We start from the raw sequence: 17,644 nt of genomic DNA on the forward strand, positions 1-17,644 counted from the left end.
AAACGAAAACGACGTCTACCTGTGTGTCAGTGTAGCTTAAAAATCCTTATTGAGAGAAAGCCACAAAGAAACCCAATGAGGAGGTAGTAGAGTAGAGTGATGCGGAGGTAATTGTCTCTCTACTGTGAGGGAGAGAACGCGTTAACGCGAGAGCAAAAATGAAAGACAAAAAGATAAAGACAGTTTGAATAAAGAATGAGAAAGAAACAAGATGTATAGATGTCTGTATAGATATATACGTATGTTAGTCTTAAATTCCGCCACTATAACGTCGAGCTGGCTATTCGTTGCCATCTGTACCTCTAGCTGCTCATACTCAGTCAAGTAGCAATCAAAGTGTTCAATTTTTTCCGCCTTTTTTTGCTTCTTACTCATTACATTTTTTACTCTTCTAAGTGAACTAGAATTTTTTTTAAAAATAAACTTTTTAATCTTCGTCGCCACTAGTGTCTGTTATTAATAGAACTGAAAATTATAAATAACAAAAAAAATATTATTAATTGTCAAGGTTCCACTTCCTAGTATTATTTAATAAGTGTACAAGTGTTGTGATACAATTACCCATAGTTTTGTCACGAATTTATGAATTGGAGTTATGAAAAATAACGTGTGCTCGTCACGTGTACGTACACTTGTATATTAATAGTCTTGTAAATTAATTAATGAATGCTAAAAAAAAAAAAAAATTGCTCGTTTTATTCATAGCCGTAATTAAATATTTATAACAATTATTTTTTTATTTTTTTTTATTTTGCCGATTATAACTTATTTATAAATAGATATTTGTGTAATTATATATTTAATGTGTGCGTAATGTAAGTAAGTGTAAATTTTTCGCCTGACGTGAGTATATTGCGTCAATCTAATATGCTATTCCGGCATAATAAAATGTATATCACACTACACACTTGATGATGTTGAATTCTTGCTCAAATCACGGCACGCCGGGATCGTAGCGTTGAGGATTTTATAGTACGCTTTACTCTGAGCACCATTTTTTTTCTAATAGATATCAATCTTATACACTTGTATAAAAAATACGATAAATCAATGATCCAGAAGTTAACAGATAATTTTCAGAATTTTTTTTAAACTATTTAATTATTAAAAAAAAAAAAATATGCACATGTAGAAAATTTAATAAACTACAGGTGTAATTTTTTAAAATATTTTTTTTTTTCTATTTATCGATTTGAAAAAATTATTAGAGGTCAGCTAACCAGTATTGTAAATTAATGATCCAGAAGTTAACAAACGATTTACAATTTTTAGTTTTTTTTTTTAAACTATTCAATTACAAAAAAAAAAAAAAAAACTAAAAATATGCACATGCAGAAAATTTAATAAACTATAGGTGCAACTAAAAAATTTTTTTTTTTTTTAATTATTTTACTTTTGAAAGAAGTCCAAAAATTATAAGACGTTACCTTATTATCACAATAAATAATTAACCATTGGTCATTCACATATATATAATGAGTATAATGATCATGATTATTTATTTTAGCTCAGGTTTAAAAAAAAAAAATAAATTTATTAATATAAATTTAGTCTGAAAAAATAAAAATACAAATTAATTTGGCTGATAAATTTAAATGTCATTCGCCGATGATTGATAAATAATTATTAAATTGACAAGATAATATTTTAATGGAAAGTTTAAATGCTGATTGGATGAATGTGTTGTCATGTGTATAGTATAGTACACATATATGTATTAAATTTTCCGACGGATGATTGCATTAGCCGTGAGTTTGCGTACGCGCAAATATATATGAATGAATGTACAACAGGTGACACGATGTATCTTGTGATATTATTTATAAATATATATGTATTTATATTTATTTATTTATTTATTAATATGAATGACGATAATGAGGATAATAATTATTTTTTTATTTCTGTTTGCAGATAAATTATCTGAAAAGTGGAGAAAAGTATAAAAAACAACGGGGAGATAAAGAGTAAGAGGCGTGAGTGCGATTTGGGGAACTTGTGAGAGTAGAATGCTTGGCAGCTGGGGCTGGAATGAAAATTTGGAGCTAGGAGTTGCTGCCGATAGTTCATCGGTACTATTACTAGCCAGCAAAAGTGATATAATTGATTTTGAATTAACGCATCCTGTCCCCGACAGTCGGGTGCTGAGGTATGCACCCAGTTATTGTCAATACTCCACTACAGAGTCACTGTACACCGGTCATGAGTCTCTCAAAGACCATATGGACTGTAAGTATATAAAAAACCATATAAATATATGTCAATTATATAAATATAAGTATTAAATAAATTTGTAAATTTTTGTTTAGAGCAGCGTGAGTTGGCGAATATGCTGACAGCACATCCAGAGATGCACGAAAAACGTGACTCGCTGAGCAGTGGCTGTGCTACCATGGATGAAAAAATGGTGATTGAGCAGCCACCGCCGCCACCACCCCAGCGCGATCCGTCGGATCCAACGATAAGCGCTAAAAAACTTCCAAAGAAGAGAAAATTCGATCCGTCAGAGCTGGAGGAAATGGACAAAACGAGTAATGTCATCAGCAATGTCGTCAGTTTGAATACAAATAAACAGGTAGTTTGTGCTCAGCAGACAATGACACAACCTAGTATTCAAATTCCACATACAATACCATCGCTGAACCAGTCTCAGCTCTCACCTCAACAGACCCACCATCTCCAGCAGCAGCAGCAACAGCAGCAGCTTCATCATCAGCAGTCGGATTGCTATCAATCCACCCAGACTGTGGTGCAACAACCGCCACAAAGTACGGCCGTCGATTATTCATTACGCGAGGAACCATCACGTTCGCGTCCACGACCTACTCCGATTCTTGACCTCAGTGAGTGGCGCGATCATCATGTACTTGCATTAAGGGATTCGCGTTATTACCCGGGTGTTATTAGAGATGCTGGTGGTCATGGTGAAATTTACGTTGAGTTTGAGGGTGAACATACATTAGTGAGGTACAGTGATGTGTTGGGTGCTGGTAAATATGATATCATTAGTGATGCTAGCCCGTCAGTAGGACAAGTTAAAGTGGACGCTAAAGTTTGTGTTAGATATTTAACGACGGGCGCATCCTTTATTAATGGGACTGTGTGCAAAATATCGACAAAGCCTCAGCCGAGTTTTGTTGTTAAAATTCAGCGGGATGACGATAAGAGTGAAACTATTTTTGTTAAACGAGCGGATTTACGGCTTGTCCAGCCTCCATGGTGGGACGAGCTGGAAGAGAGTATGATGGAAAGTGAGCCGAGAAGAGTTGATTCAGTTGGTTCGTTAATTTACTATTTTTTTTCCGTCAATTTTTAATTTATCAAGTTAGAAAATTTAATTACATTAATTTAAATTTAAATTATCAGATCATGGATACAGAAATTCTCTAGATGCTCCAATGCCAATTCTTCTGCATCATACCTCTCACTTGCCAGGTCACAATGACTCCAGTGGATATTACCGTACTACGGGAACTAGTCCTCTCATGACAATTAGCACTGCAGTGCATTCTGCCAATGCAACTCTGAGCAACGGCAGTAGACCTTACGACGATCTGGAGAGCGAGGATGATCTCGATAGGGAGGATATCACATTTCCCTCAGATGCAGGTTAGCCCAATCATTTTGTCATAGACGGAATAGACATGTTGCATATTTATCAGCGACGTCTACAGACAATATGATTTAATATTAAGCTTATTGTGTAAGTAATGTATGGATATATTTAACTGACAGATGCAAAATTATCAGGGAGCAGTAAACGGAGTAGTATGCAGAGCCGTGGCAGTACCAGTAGCTTAGTAGAGCAGCGTAGTATAACCCCCCGTTCTCAGGCAGCTACACCCAGGTATGTACAGCATTTAATAATTAAGTGTATCATTGAATAATAAACTTTAATTCACTCAATAAATATTTATCACCAGATCTCAGGCGGCAACGCCACATAAATATAAAAAGGGTGACATAGTGGCCACTCCAAATGGAATTAGAAAAAAATTTAATGGGAAACAATGGCGTAGACTGTGTAGTAAAGAAGGCTGCTCAAAAGAAAGTCAACGGCGTGGTTACTGTTCTCGTCATTTAAGTTTAAAAGGTTCAGGTTTACGTGGACCCACAAATGCTTTTCATGGTGGTGGTGAGGAAACATCCAGAGACTCAGATACCTCACCAAATTACAGTGATCGACGAATGACTGGACGATTTGATCAAGAAGAAACAGAAGCTGCCAATATGCTCGTATCATTAGGCAGTTCACGTTCAGCAACACCAGCATTCTCATCTCCAACAGCTCATTCTTCCATATCACCTTGTATAAGTCAATCACCAGTTCCGCCTCTAGGATTAAACCAAAACAACGTATTTATGCCAATATCCAGTCCAGCGCATCATGCTACGTCACTTATTTCGCCTGGTGCTAAATGGAAACACTCGCCAACGCAGCAAAGTTTTACTGTTCAGTATCAGCAAGTTATAAAACCTGAGCCGAATCGTATGGTGAGGCCGAATCGACCTCCACAGACAGCCCCGGTGCCACCAAATTTGGGAACAAGCGTTATCCGAATCTCACCAGTTGGACGTGCAGTGCCCATGCAAAATCCTACATTGACTTGGTCTGAACAGGGTCCACCGTCGCGGCATCCTTCAGTCGTGACGTCTATTACTCAGCAGCAGCAACAGCAGCAGCAGCATCAACAACAACAACAACAACAACAACAACAACAACAACAACAACAACAACAACAACAACAACAACAACAACAACAGGGAATAATTCTCCAGCATGCACTTACGTCTAACAATGGGTTCGCAAATCACACGGAGATAAACGAGCAAAATACACAGCACTTGAAATCACCACACTCACCGCATATTTCTCTTCCGGTCCCTACTTCTACACACAATGTAAGCCTTATTCATAAATCTCAAGATATTCCTGTCGACTATGCTCAACCCCAGATACCGAATCAATCAATTTACGGTTTACAATCTCAGCATTCACATCAACAGTCTCAGCTTCATCATCATCATCACCATCACCATCATCAACAGCAGCAGCAGCAGCAACAGCAGCACCAGCAACAACAACAACAGCAACACTTGTCACAGTCACAAGTACAACACGATAAGAAATATCTGGTTATAAAGAATGGAACTGAGGTGCAGTCGGTACATATCACTCAAGATGATAAATACCGACAAGGTATGATGAATCATATGGAACAGGTGCAGTCACAATTACATCAAACTACATGTCAACCACCACAATCTAATGTGATACCGTCCGCTCATCCTGATAAAATGTCAATAATATCACAGGTAAAAATCCTCATCATAATATCGCGTCTAGTTTCAAAAGGACTTACGTTTTTATACGCTCTTTTGGCTTTAGTCACTAACTTTGAAACCAAAAGGCCGTATAACTTTTTTTTTTAAATTGCTAATCATATTGTAAACTTATTCTAAAACTCGAAATTTTGCAAAAATTTTGAAAGCCAAAAGCGCGTATAATTTAAATCATGCGCCCTTTTTTAAAATAAGTCTGCAAAACGATTGAGAATGAAGAAAAATTATACACCCTTTTAGCTTTAGAGAGTTTCCTAAAGTCAAGAGGGCGTGTAACAATAGAATGATTTAAAAAAAAAAAAAGCAAAAATATGCACTTGTAGAAAATTTAAAAAACTATCAGTGCAATTTTTTTTTTAATTTATCATTTTTAAAAAAATGAAAAAATTATTAGACGTTGTTTAATTTCAGTATCATATAAGTATTTAATTTCAGTAAAATATAAGTACTTTTAGAATTAGTAACGCGATATTTTAACCACAGTACTAAGATTATTTATTTTATTTGATAACTCGTTCAATAATTATCATTATCAAAAAATTAAATTTATTTTTCACAGCCGGGAAGTAAAGTAATTGGACTTCATGTAACTCCCGTGGATTTATTAAAGACTCAACCAATGTCAACTGGCGTTGTAATGTCAACAACATCAGCTATCACAAATACATCAGCACCTACCAGTGTTTATCAACATGTTATTGTTCAGCCGAGTCATTTAGTTCAAGTACCAAAGCCGTTGTCTCACTGTGAGGACAACAATAAAAGCAACGGTGTTGTCTGTAAGTATTTACTTAATAAATAAATATATAAAAACACCACTGATATATTACTCTATTTTCATATGATAAAAAATATGACTTATATTATGTATTATTTAATTAATTAATTATATATACATATATGTTAAATTAATAATTAGCTGCATGTAAAATGAATTTAAAAACTAAATAACAAGGATTCCACAGATGCCAGTCATGAAGTATCTCCTGTATATCAACACCATCCTCCGCCATTGCACAACAGCAATTCCGTGCGCAATTGGAAAAAAGGTTCGGATCATCAACTGATGTGTATGATCTAAATAATTAATGCTTATTGCAGGCTTTTATTACGTCGGTGGTATTACTCATGATAATTAATGCGATGCCTACTTGTACTAATTCTTTAGATTTTTAAAAATAATACTAACATTTACCACCGTGCGTCATACAATTGCTGGACAATCCTCGCTTCACTGCAGTTTCTTTTACTTATTAATAACCTCTTGAACTATTGTGTGTATGTGTGTGTGTGAGGGGGGGGGGGATAAATTATAACATCATAATCATTAAGCTCCACGATAATCCTAAAAATTGGTACAAGGCAACAATACATTTAAATATTTAAAAAAATAAATAACTTTATTTTCATCAACACTCATGATTCACAATGCATTGACTACTTGCGTATGTGTATATGTATATATATGATTACATTATCCAGGGTTGCAGTATTGGGTCTACAAAAAAACTTATTTTCAAATTTCCTGTCTATTTTTAAAAATTTAAAAATAAATAAAAATTCAAATTTAAATTTCCACTTCCTGTGCTACGCTACTAACCACATTCATCGCAATTAACTCCAAAAAATTTCATTGCAGCTTTTTCCTGGCAGACAGTGGTAGATCAGCCGGAAGTGAGTCCACCACCATCGGCATTGAGTCCACCCCTTAGCGCACCACCAATACCATTGAATATTGGGAATGCTGGTGAAGAACCACCATCGGGACCAGCACCAGATCCTATTACACCGGCTGAAGAGGAGGATGATGATGTGTTTGAAGCCGAGCCGACTACTCCTGCTGAAATAGAGGCTAATTCAAATAAACGACGTAGTCAATCTCTCAGCGCACTTCATAGTAAAGAGCCTCAAAGTCCGTCAGTTAAGGTATTGTATTTATTTATTTTTACACCTGCACCGAAAGTTTAAATTCCTGTCCCATTTAGAGGGAAGAAAGTCGTTCTTTTCTTTTATGAAAAGCAGAGCCAGAAATTAAAACTTTCAAGTGCAGATCGGGTGAAAAATCGTATACACATTGCGGAAGGTGAGATGTCCCAATCTGCGTGTTTGCCACCGGGTAATTATACGCAGGTTGAAATGTCCTACTTTCCTCCCTTGCTGTGTAATGTACTAATTATTTATATTTATATTGTTATAAATTAAATTTAATAGTCAAAAGATCCGCGAATAAGGCGTCCAATGAATGCCTTTATGATATTTTCAAAACGTCATCGAGCTGTTGTACATCAGAGACATCCAAACCAAGACAATCGTACAGTGTCTAAAATACTAGGTGAATGGTGGTATGCATTAGGTCCTGAAGAAAAACAAAAATATCATGATTTAGCGTCAGAAGTTAAAGAGGCGCACTTTAAAGCTCATCCTGACTGGAAATGGTGTAGCAAAGATAGACGGAAATCTTCGACGACTAGCTTCAAGGGCAATGAATCGAGAAGCAAGCTCAATAGTACGGGAGAGGAAACGGATGTGGGTCCTTCTAGTGAAGATGTTCCGTTGACACCGCGTGGTTCGGATGAAATTTACGTTCCTGTTACTGCTGTATATAATGAGATATCAAGTACTGAGGTAACTAAACATTCAAAAATTATGTAGTCGGCAGTGAAAGAGTTTTTAAATTTAAATCAATGGTTTTTTTTTCATTTATTTTTATCAGAATAATGTTAGTCAATCTCATCCGCCTCAACGAGTTCATGAGCATCAAATGCAAACGGATAACTCGGATTTTGGAGTAAAACAAGAGGAAGATGGTAATGCGTCTGACGATGATCATCAAATGGTTATTTGTGAGGATCCTCAGCCTGATACAGACTTGAAAGCAAAACCCAAGGCTGCTGATAATGGTGTTGAGATGCAGCAAGACGAAAATACGGAAAATAATTTTAATCAGTCAAGATATTCACCGGTTAGTGGTCAGAATAGGGAAGGCCAGAATAATCAGAATATTAATACAGAAATTACGTGCCGTCCCAAACCTATTAAAGGTATTTTTATATTTTTTTAAAATTAAATTATAATTATTATTACCGTAAAAATAAATTTGAAATTTTTTAATAATCAGGTACTGAAACAACAACAAAATATCATCACGCGTCCATAGATAAAGGCGGAACAGTATCAGTACTGCCACCTTACTCTTATCTCAGTCCGGTAAATCCTACTGGAGTGTCGGGATTTCAACCAAAAGGAGGTGCTTTCATAACGATGCCAATATCCCCAAAAGTCGTTAAACCAGAACCTATAAAAGGGGATCAGCAGTACGCAACTCAATATAGTGTCAATAATTTAGTATCGAGTGTCCACAATGAAAACGGTCGAAGCATCTCGAAATTTACTGCTGCATCAGTATTGCACTCGGTAAATATTCATATTTAAATACATATTTTTACTATAGATGCTTAGAAAATTTTTAAATAAAATAAATCTAATCCGTCATTGAATATCACCCGCCAAAAAACATTCATTTTCTCTCTTTACTCAACTTTTCCACCTTCACTTGAAGTATTTGTTTTTACACGAAAAATTATCATGCGAATTAAAAATTTTCGATGTAAAAAATTTATAAAATAATAAAAAACTGTAACACGTATTGTGACGGTGCTAAACAGATTGGATCAAAACCGATGATGGCTGTGCTGAAACATCAGCCTTTGCAGCCAATCACAACTCACCGTTCCCAAACAACAGTCGCTCCCTATCAACCCCCGCTTACTCTTACATTATTAAATAATGATTTGGTGGCTGTTTCTAAACAACAACAGGGTACCGCACAATATCTTGGACCAACTGGACAGCATCCCAGGATGTTATTCCCTAGTTTTCATATTCCTATTTCTGGTAAGTTATTTATTTTTTATAATTAATTATATCAAAGTGTTAAATTTAATTTATTTAAATTAATATAGATGCTGGAAATCGTAATCTATCAGTACAAGGTTTTGCTGTAACTGGAAGTAAAATAGAAACACCTAGTGTAATTGTCACTAAATCTCATTCACTTGTTACTAATTCGAATCCCAGTACACCAAGTCATCGTGAGTCAATTGGACATTCAATTGCTCGATTAGCGGAGCCAGAGAAAAAGGATAATTTGATGTCAAATAATCACGTGCAATTTTGTGGTAAGTTTTTAACAAATCAATTACAAAAAAAAAATATGCACATGTAGAAAATTTAATAAATTATAGGTGCAATTTTTTAAAATATTATTTTTTTTATAATTTATCGTTTTGAAAAAAAATTATTAGACGTCGACTAACAGTATCACTATAAATTAATTTATTAATCTAATTTTTAAAGGCAATAATTTAAAAGTCGAACAAGAAAGGAAAGAAAGTAGCATGCATTTATCCTCGGGAAGTGAAAAACACATGCAGCCATCAACGCCTCATACTCCTCATACACCTCACGCTAATCAAAGTGTCAGTGAACATTCCTCGGGTGTGTTTTACTCTGTTGAAGAATCCTCTGGTAGGAATAATGACGCTGGACAGAATAAAGCTCCGTTTATGTTGGCACCAACGCCTGCTCAACTTGGACGGGCTCCTTTGCAGCGAAGACAATCTTTAGGTAATCAATAGTCATCAGTAATTATTAATTATTATTTGTAGTCATATTTATAATATATTCAATAATTATTTGTAGCTGTACCAACGTCAAATACTGGAGAGCAAGGAAATGCATCTCAACTTACAGATAATCGTCAAAGAAATGTTACAAATTCCGAATCACAGGGACAAAATTCAGCGGAACCTTTAGCTTCTCCTTCGGCGTCTACTAAAAAAGGCTCATTCTTCAAGAAAAATGTTGAGGATGGAATGGATAGGTCAGTAATTATTATATTATCAAAGTCTCTTTTAATGCTGCGTGTATTTATACATGATAAGATCTAGGGAGTTACATGTATGGTAGCCCTTTATCCCCCATTCATGAAGAAGGTTCCCGTTTTTACCTGAAGAACGTGGTTTTGAAGATGTAAGGGCTGGAATTTTCGTCTTCTATTAATTTCTAAAACATCCCAGAACACTTGAGAGTATTCGAGAACATTCCGCAACATCCCTGAACATTTCAAAGTTTATCTTTTTATTCCAACTACCGAGCAATTCCATATTAACTCCCTGAGCGAAACCGGGTACCTACTAGTTAATTGATATATTTAAATATTTATTTAATTATTTACAGAGTTCTCGAGCAGGTAAACTTTCAGGAAAAGTTTTCATCATTACCTGAGTTTAAACCCGAAGACATACAGAGTCCAAACGCAATAAGCATCAATACACCAGCTGGGTCTTCAGTTCACACACCAGCGACTGCTGGTCTTCATTCATCTAATATATCACTTCAGAACTCACGTAAAAAATCTGGTCTTGGATCTCACAGAGCATCAAGTAAATTATCTCATATATTTATCTACCATAAATATTTTATAATTTTCAGTTATTAAATAAATATTATTATTTTTTCTCTGATTAGTGAATGAGGAAGACGCGGAGTCAGACATTTCCGTCTCAGCAACCCCAAAATCAACGGCAAGCGTTAAATTAACAGGCAACACATTTTTCGGTCCCGATTTCAATGTCGACGCGTTCAGATTGAATTCTGAATTAGGGGGTGAGGGTGAAACAAATTCACCGAGAACGCCAAAGACTCCAGGCGGGGGAGCGAACACTTCAGTTGGAAGTGCTCGTGCAGATAATGAACGTGGTCCTCGTAAAGTTCTTGAACGACGTCGGCAATTAGTGATGCAACTATTTCAAGATCAAGGATATTTTCCATCTACCCAAGCCACTTCAAACTTCCAGGCAAAACATTCAGATATATTTCCTAATAAAGCTAGTTTGCAATTAAAAATACGTGAAGTTCGTCAAAAATTAAATAATTCTGGTTCTATTCCTCCAATAAGTGCTAGCAGTCTTGTTAGTCCTTTACCAGTACCAGAACCTTCACCCAATGTTACTGGTAGGTTTATTTTATTTAAATAAAACTCTTACTTATACACAACTGGGGCTCTAAAGATTTTTTTTATAATTAAATACACAGTATTTTAAATATCACTGACGTCCACTCGGTGACATTAATTTGTATCGGGTCGTGACATAATATCGAGCCGAGGGTAAGACGATCCGGTACAAATTAATGTTGCCGTGTCCATCTTAAGGCAAATAAATAATTATATATATTTTTTTAGTTTGATAAAAAATCTGTGGAGTCATGAATCTGTATAATTACTAAAAAATTAATAAGTTAATTATAAATTATAAATGATTTATTACAGGATCAGTTCCTTCAACATCAATGGGAGCTCCTCAATCACTACCTGTAAGCAGTAGTGGTAGCTAGCGCCCATATACCAACTGTGATAATGTAAATTCTCGAGTTTCTAAACACGAGTATATAATAATTCTTTGAACATAAATTTTATGGCGTTTGGGTTTAAAAAAAAAAAAAAAAAGAAAAAAAAAATTATAACGTCATCAGGATAAAGTTTTTTTTTTTACGAACTATAAAGTTCTCTATTATATTTTACTTGATTAAAAATATCAATGCGATACTAGTGCAATTAAATAAAGAATTTTAAGAATAATTAATCAGTACGAAAGGCTAATTAAAATGTTATACATTATTAATGCTCTAGTAATATGACATCTAGAGTATACATATACAATAAAAATAAAATTATTCATCTATGATGAAAAGTTATGATTATTATTATTAATATTATTAATATTATTATTATTATATTAATTAAATATGTTGAGTTATCGTGACGGTTTATCTTTTTTATATTAATAACAATTACTTATATTATTAATAATAATTATCTAAATTCGATCAATGCAACTGATTACTGTAAATTTAAAATTAATAAGCCAGTGACAGATTTAAAGGCCTATGATATTTTTAATCATTGTTGAACAGTCCTAGGATGTTTACAAATAATCAGCAACTTATTACATGATAATAAGGTATAATTATATATAAAAAATATTAATAATAATAATAATACTGATAATAATGTGAAAATATTAAAATATAAATTTAAACTCGTAATAGAAGTAAACAATTATTATAAATTTAATAAAAATTTATTTAAAATAATTGTCAAGATAAATTTCATAAAAAATAATAATAATCTCTACCGAATTATATAAAACGATACTGAATATTGCACAAAAATATCTACGTAACCGCAAATTGTCTTTGTGTTTTTTGTTGTAAATAATTATTATTACTATTATTATTATTATTATTATTATTATTATTATTATTATTATTATTATTATTATTATTATTATTATTATTATTATCATTATTATTATTATTATGTGGTATTTAGCTGTTGGATAGTATGGAGAAAATTATTAACAATTACGAATAACTATTATTATTATTATTATTAAATAATATGAAGATAATTGTGAATGAATTATTCACCACAAAGTCTTGACACAATAAAGGACTGAATTTTTTTTTTTTTTTTTTTTTTTATATGGAGAATAAATAATTCCATTATTAAAAATTTAATTGTAATAAAAGATTAAAAAAAAAGAAAAAGAAAATCTAATTAATGCCATCGTACGGCAATGATAATGGTACGCGTTAAATTTATTGTTAATGATATGATAATAAATGAATTATCTGATAAAAATGAAAATTAAAAAAAAATGAATGATATTGATAGTAAAGAGTTTCAGATATATTATAATGAAGAGGATAATATTTCCGAAAGTACTTATCGACTGTTTTTAAATAAAACTTTGCCATTATTCAACGTAGCACAACACTGACAATTATCTTATCAGTCTTACCTTATATTTCATATATTTTATGTACTACAAGTATATTTATATTTTTTGTTTTTAGTTCACCATGACATCCATATCATATTTTACATCTTTTATATATTTTTTTTATATAATATATTTTTACTTAAAGATATCCTACAAAAATTATTCAAATTTATTTATTTTATTTTTACATTTCTTGTATATTAAAAAAAATGTTTCATATTTTTTGTGACCTCTGACTTTGTCCGCAAAAAATCGGAATATTTAAAAGGCAGGATATCTTTAAATATTTTATTTTAATTGCAATCGAGTCTTATAATTTTTTTAAATTCAAAAATTTATTTTATTTTTTATGACAATCATGATAATTATTTTTTTTTTTTCAAATTTCTTTTTATTAAAATTTATTTACAATGTAATTTTTTTAAAATTAAATTAAAATTATAATTTTTAAGTAATGAATTTTTCCACTGAACACGAGCTTACTGATAAAAATAAATACGTTGAATTTTGGCGAGATTGTTGAATTTGGCTGTAAAGTAGATAATATAATTAGTTAATAAATAAATAATTAATTAAATAAATGAATTTAAATAAAAGTTATTAATGACTTAATAGAATAAACTTCCGATCGAACTTACAAACAAGCTATAAAATGTAATTATAATCTAGTTGAAATAATATTTGTCTGATATCTTCTGTAAATAGAGTACATCAGATTTAACTCATTAAATATAATTAAGAATTTAATAAGTAAAGCAAATAAGATAATTTTAAAAAATAACAAAAAAATAAACAAATAAAAGTTAAATAATAAAAAAAAAAAGTGAAATGACTAGGATGTGTAAATACGTGTAGATAACACGGGATATGTAGACTTATAATTAAGAAAAATGAATGAAAGCAAGATTAGGTTTTAAAAAAAAAATAAATTTATTATTATAAATATATATATATATATATATATATTTATGTATATATATATTTATTATAACAATGAGCCTTTGTATATTGTAGACTTTATTGTGCTCGGGATTGCTTACTCCCCATAATTTAACTCCAAAGTTATAAATAACTTTTTTCCATAAAGTGTTCTGTCACTTTTATTTGTAAATATTTTTATTAATTAATTAATTACTTATTATTAAATAATAATTACCATAGATTGCCTCAATATTAAAGTTATTATTTGTCATTAATAATTAAAAACAAAAAAAAAGAAACAAATAATAACTGGTTTATTTAAACATGAGACATTTTACACTAGTTAAATTTTATAATTAATTAATTAATTGTCATTTATACATTTTTTTTAATCGATTAAATATTAAAACATGCCTTCCAAATGGAAGTTAAAGCGCTTCCTTTTAAATTTAATATCAGTTTAATTATTTAAGTTTAATATTGTTAGCTTAATAATTAATAATATACTTTAATTATTTAACTAGTGTAATGTCTTGTTCTAATCCCGCTCAAAAAAAGTTTAATAAAAAAAAAAATAATTATAAATAATTTTTTTACTCGCGTAAATTAATAATTAAAAATAAACAACTTTCCAGTATTGATTAAGATTCGAGTATAAAAACTTTGGTAATCTAATAATTAATTACAACTTTTTTTTTGTATCTTATGTCTTTCGTTTTATTTCTCTCTACCCCTCGTTATTATCTGAGATATTATTATATTAATTAATTAATAAATAATTTATAGTATGATGATAAAAAATGAGTTTTTAAGTTTTATGTTAATTAGCTGCCATACCCAAGTGACTGTGATCTAGAAAACCGGAAGTAAAGTTATATGGGATGGCTACTTGACAATGTACATACTACTGTTTTCTTCATCATACAGTAATTATTATTATTATTATTATTATTATTATTATTATTATTATTATTATTATTATTACTATTATTATAATTATTATTATTATTTCTATTAAATTAATTGTAAACAACAAAATTAATTATCAATTAATAGTAAAAAAAAATTATGCAATTTAAAAATAATTTTATTTTTTTTTCGTTGTGTGTTTTTTTTTTAAGCGGCTATTAATTTTATCTCTACTACTATTATTATTATAATTATTATTTTATTGTCAAATGTTCAATTTTGAAATATGTTTAAACTTGTTACGTAAAAATGTACATTAATCAAGTATAATGTTATTGATAAACACCTGGCATATGAAAAAATAATAATAAATAAAAAAAAAATAAAATATTTAAATCTACATAAATAATAAATTCTACCATTATTATAATAATTATTATTATTTAGGGGTGTGCGAATAGTTTGAACTTACGAATTATTTTTATCGAGTCGAACTATTCGATTCAAATTTTCGAATTCCTTAATTATTTGTAGTCTCCAATTATTTAAAAATGTACAAATAATTTTAAAATTTTATTTTGAACGGCTCAAAATTGTCATATTTTTTCTAATAATTTAAATTTCTGTCATAGATAATTAGAGCTCAGACACTAATCTACGAAATAATTATTTGTAATCACTTTAAAAACTCTCTCTATTAAATAAAAATTGAATATTTGAAATCTGATGAAAATTTGAAATAAAACTGTCAAAATTTTTTAAATTCAAATTATTCGATTCAATTCGCACCCCTAGTATTATTAATAAAAAAAATATCCATAGACGTTTCAGGATGAGGAGATCCTACATCATGCGCAAATACCCGATAAAAATAATAAATGAAAACACAATAGATATATATTTAAAGAGAAATGTATTTAATATAAAAATAATCTGGATAATTATCATCAAATGGCATTAAATAATTAAGTTGATAAAAATATAAATATAAATTATTGTAAATAATAAATATTTCTACACATGTGCCCTTGTATTAATGGTATTTTAGTTAATTGGACCAATTATGAAGTCAACTACCAATTACTGTGTATAAAATATATGTGTAGTTATATTTAAAAGTAGAATAATTATATAATTGTTAAAACAATAACTACTTAATTATTATAAAATTGTTTCTAAATTTATAAATTAATCATTTAATTATCATTTCATATTTTTATTTATTTATAAAACTGACTAGGGTTATTGTTTTATCAATTATCAGATAATAATTGCTTTGTAATTATAAAATATCATGTGCCATAACTACTGAGGGATAAAGTAAAAAAAAAGTTAACTGTAAAAAAAAATCGTATAAATATTTTCTATGAAAACGCTTGAAAAAAATCTTCTCTGCATGTCTGGTTTAAATAATAATCACTGATAACTATCCCTTCCAGGAGGTGAATTTAAATCTAATTATTAATGTAGATATTCAAACTTTCGTTTCATTTATCGTAAGGTTGTAATTAATGATAAATGAAAAAAAAAATAATTATTATTAATAATAATGATAATAATATACTCATTAATAAATTATTGATAAATAATAAAAGTAATATGGAGAAGACAATGTAATTAAATCACGCGATTTAAATTATAAAATAGTCCAGTCAGAACTCGGAAATAGGAGACATTTTCGAAAGTTGGTGTAAATTTTGTTGTAGATTCACGATGTCACACGCACGAAATAAAAAAACCATCTCAGAGGTTGGTGAAAAAAATAAATAAAATCATCCCCAGAAACATATTTTTGGAAATATTTGATTAACAAAAAAAATTTTTAAAAAACTTCAAAACAAAACTTGTGAAGGAAAAAAGTTCTAAAAAGGATGAGAATTTTTTTTCGTATTTATAAAAAATAAAACGGAATTGATTTTTGAAATTTCTAAGCTTAAATTTACTGAATTTTTATAAGGATGCGCCACTGAAATAGAAAAAAATGGCCACTGCTCTATTTTTGGACTTAAAAAATTGAAATTAAAAAAATTAATTATGTCATTGCATCTTTTACAAATTATGTTATTAAAAATTTTGAATTTGCCAAAAATGACATTTCTATCCTGTAGCTGCTGCTTACACTCATACAGCAGATATATGTACATACCTCTGATTAAAACAATTATTTACTCAGTGATGAATGCATATCTTAGTATGAAAATTGAATTTTTTTGAATAATTTTTTCCATACAGATATTTTTCTACTTCATTGCGCATTCTTATAAAAATCCAGTAAATTTGAACTTTGAAAATTCAAAAATCTATCAAGGACTATTTTTTATAAATACAAAAAAAATTTCTCATACTTTTTTATGTGAATTTTTTTTTTTTTCATCAGCCCTTAGGATGATGATATTTTTATTTTTGGAAATACGTACAGGTGACATCATATATCTTCAAGGAAATTTGCATCAACTTTTGAGAATGCCTCCTATTCTAAGGTTTCTACTGGACCAAAAGTCCAGCGTGAAAGTAATGTAGAAAACGTCATGATAGACAGCATATTCGATATATTATATGCCTTATAAATTGTAATTATTAAAAGCAACGGGCTCTGTAATTATAAATTGATTTTTAAAAAAAAA

At 30.3% G+C, this 17,644-nt stretch overlaps 1 protein-coding gene across 8 annotated transcripts in view; it reads left to right on the forward strand.

The window, feature by feature from the left end:
- Positions 1-15,239, forward strand: part of LOC103574172 (putative transcription factor capicua) — a 32,623-nt gene extending 17,384 nt beyond the window's left edge. For 2 of the 8 annotated variants that reach the window (XM_053740338.1, XM_053740337.1), the window contains exons 2-19: positions 1,915-2,229; positions 2,315-3,278; positions 3,367-3,609; positions 3,736-3,847; positions 3,924-5,316; positions 5,903-6,122; positions 6,309-6,392; positions 6,983-7,269; positions 7,555-7,968; positions 8,057-8,384; positions 8,462-8,757; positions 9,009-9,237; positions 9,306-9,521; positions 9,700-9,969; positions 10,045-10,225; positions 10,582-10,787; positions 10,873-11,358; positions 11,675-15,239. In XM_053740338.1, the coding sequence (XP_053596313.1) occupies positions 2,152-2,229; positions 2,315-3,278; positions 3,367-3,609; positions 3,736-3,847; positions 3,924-5,316; positions 5,903-6,122; positions 6,309-6,392; positions 6,983-7,269; positions 7,555-7,968; positions 8,057-8,384; positions 8,462-8,757; positions 9,009-9,237; positions 9,306-9,521; positions 9,700-9,969; positions 10,045-10,225; positions 10,582-10,787; positions 10,873-11,358; positions 11,675-11,739 (6,072 nt within the window). In that variant the 5' untranslated portion in view covers positions 1,915-2,151 and the 3' untranslated portion in view covers positions 11,740-15,239. Of the gene's footprint in view, positions 1-267; positions 623-1,914; positions 2,230-2,309; positions 3,279-3,366; positions 3,610-3,735; positions 3,848-3,923; positions 5,317-5,902; positions 6,123-6,308; positions 6,393-6,982; positions 7,270-7,554; positions 7,969-8,056; positions 8,385-8,461; positions 8,758-9,008; positions 9,238-9,305; positions 9,522-9,699; positions 9,970-10,044; positions 10,226-10,581; positions 10,788-10,872; positions 11,359-11,674 lie in introns of those variants that run through there. The other 6 variants (XM_053740343.1, XM_053740339.1, XM_053740344.1 and 3 more) reach the window with 6 other exon arrangements.
- Positions 15,240-17,644: the final 2,405 nt, after the last annotated feature.

This window comes from Microplitis demolitor, chromosome 7 (assembly GCF_026212275.2).
Source record: "Microplitis demolitor isolate Queensland-Clemson2020A chromosome 7, iyMicDemo2.1a, whole genome shotgun sequence".
Classification (NCBI taxonomy): Eukaryota; Metazoa; Arthropoda; class Insecta; order Hymenoptera; family Braconidae; genus Microplitis; species Microplitis demolitor.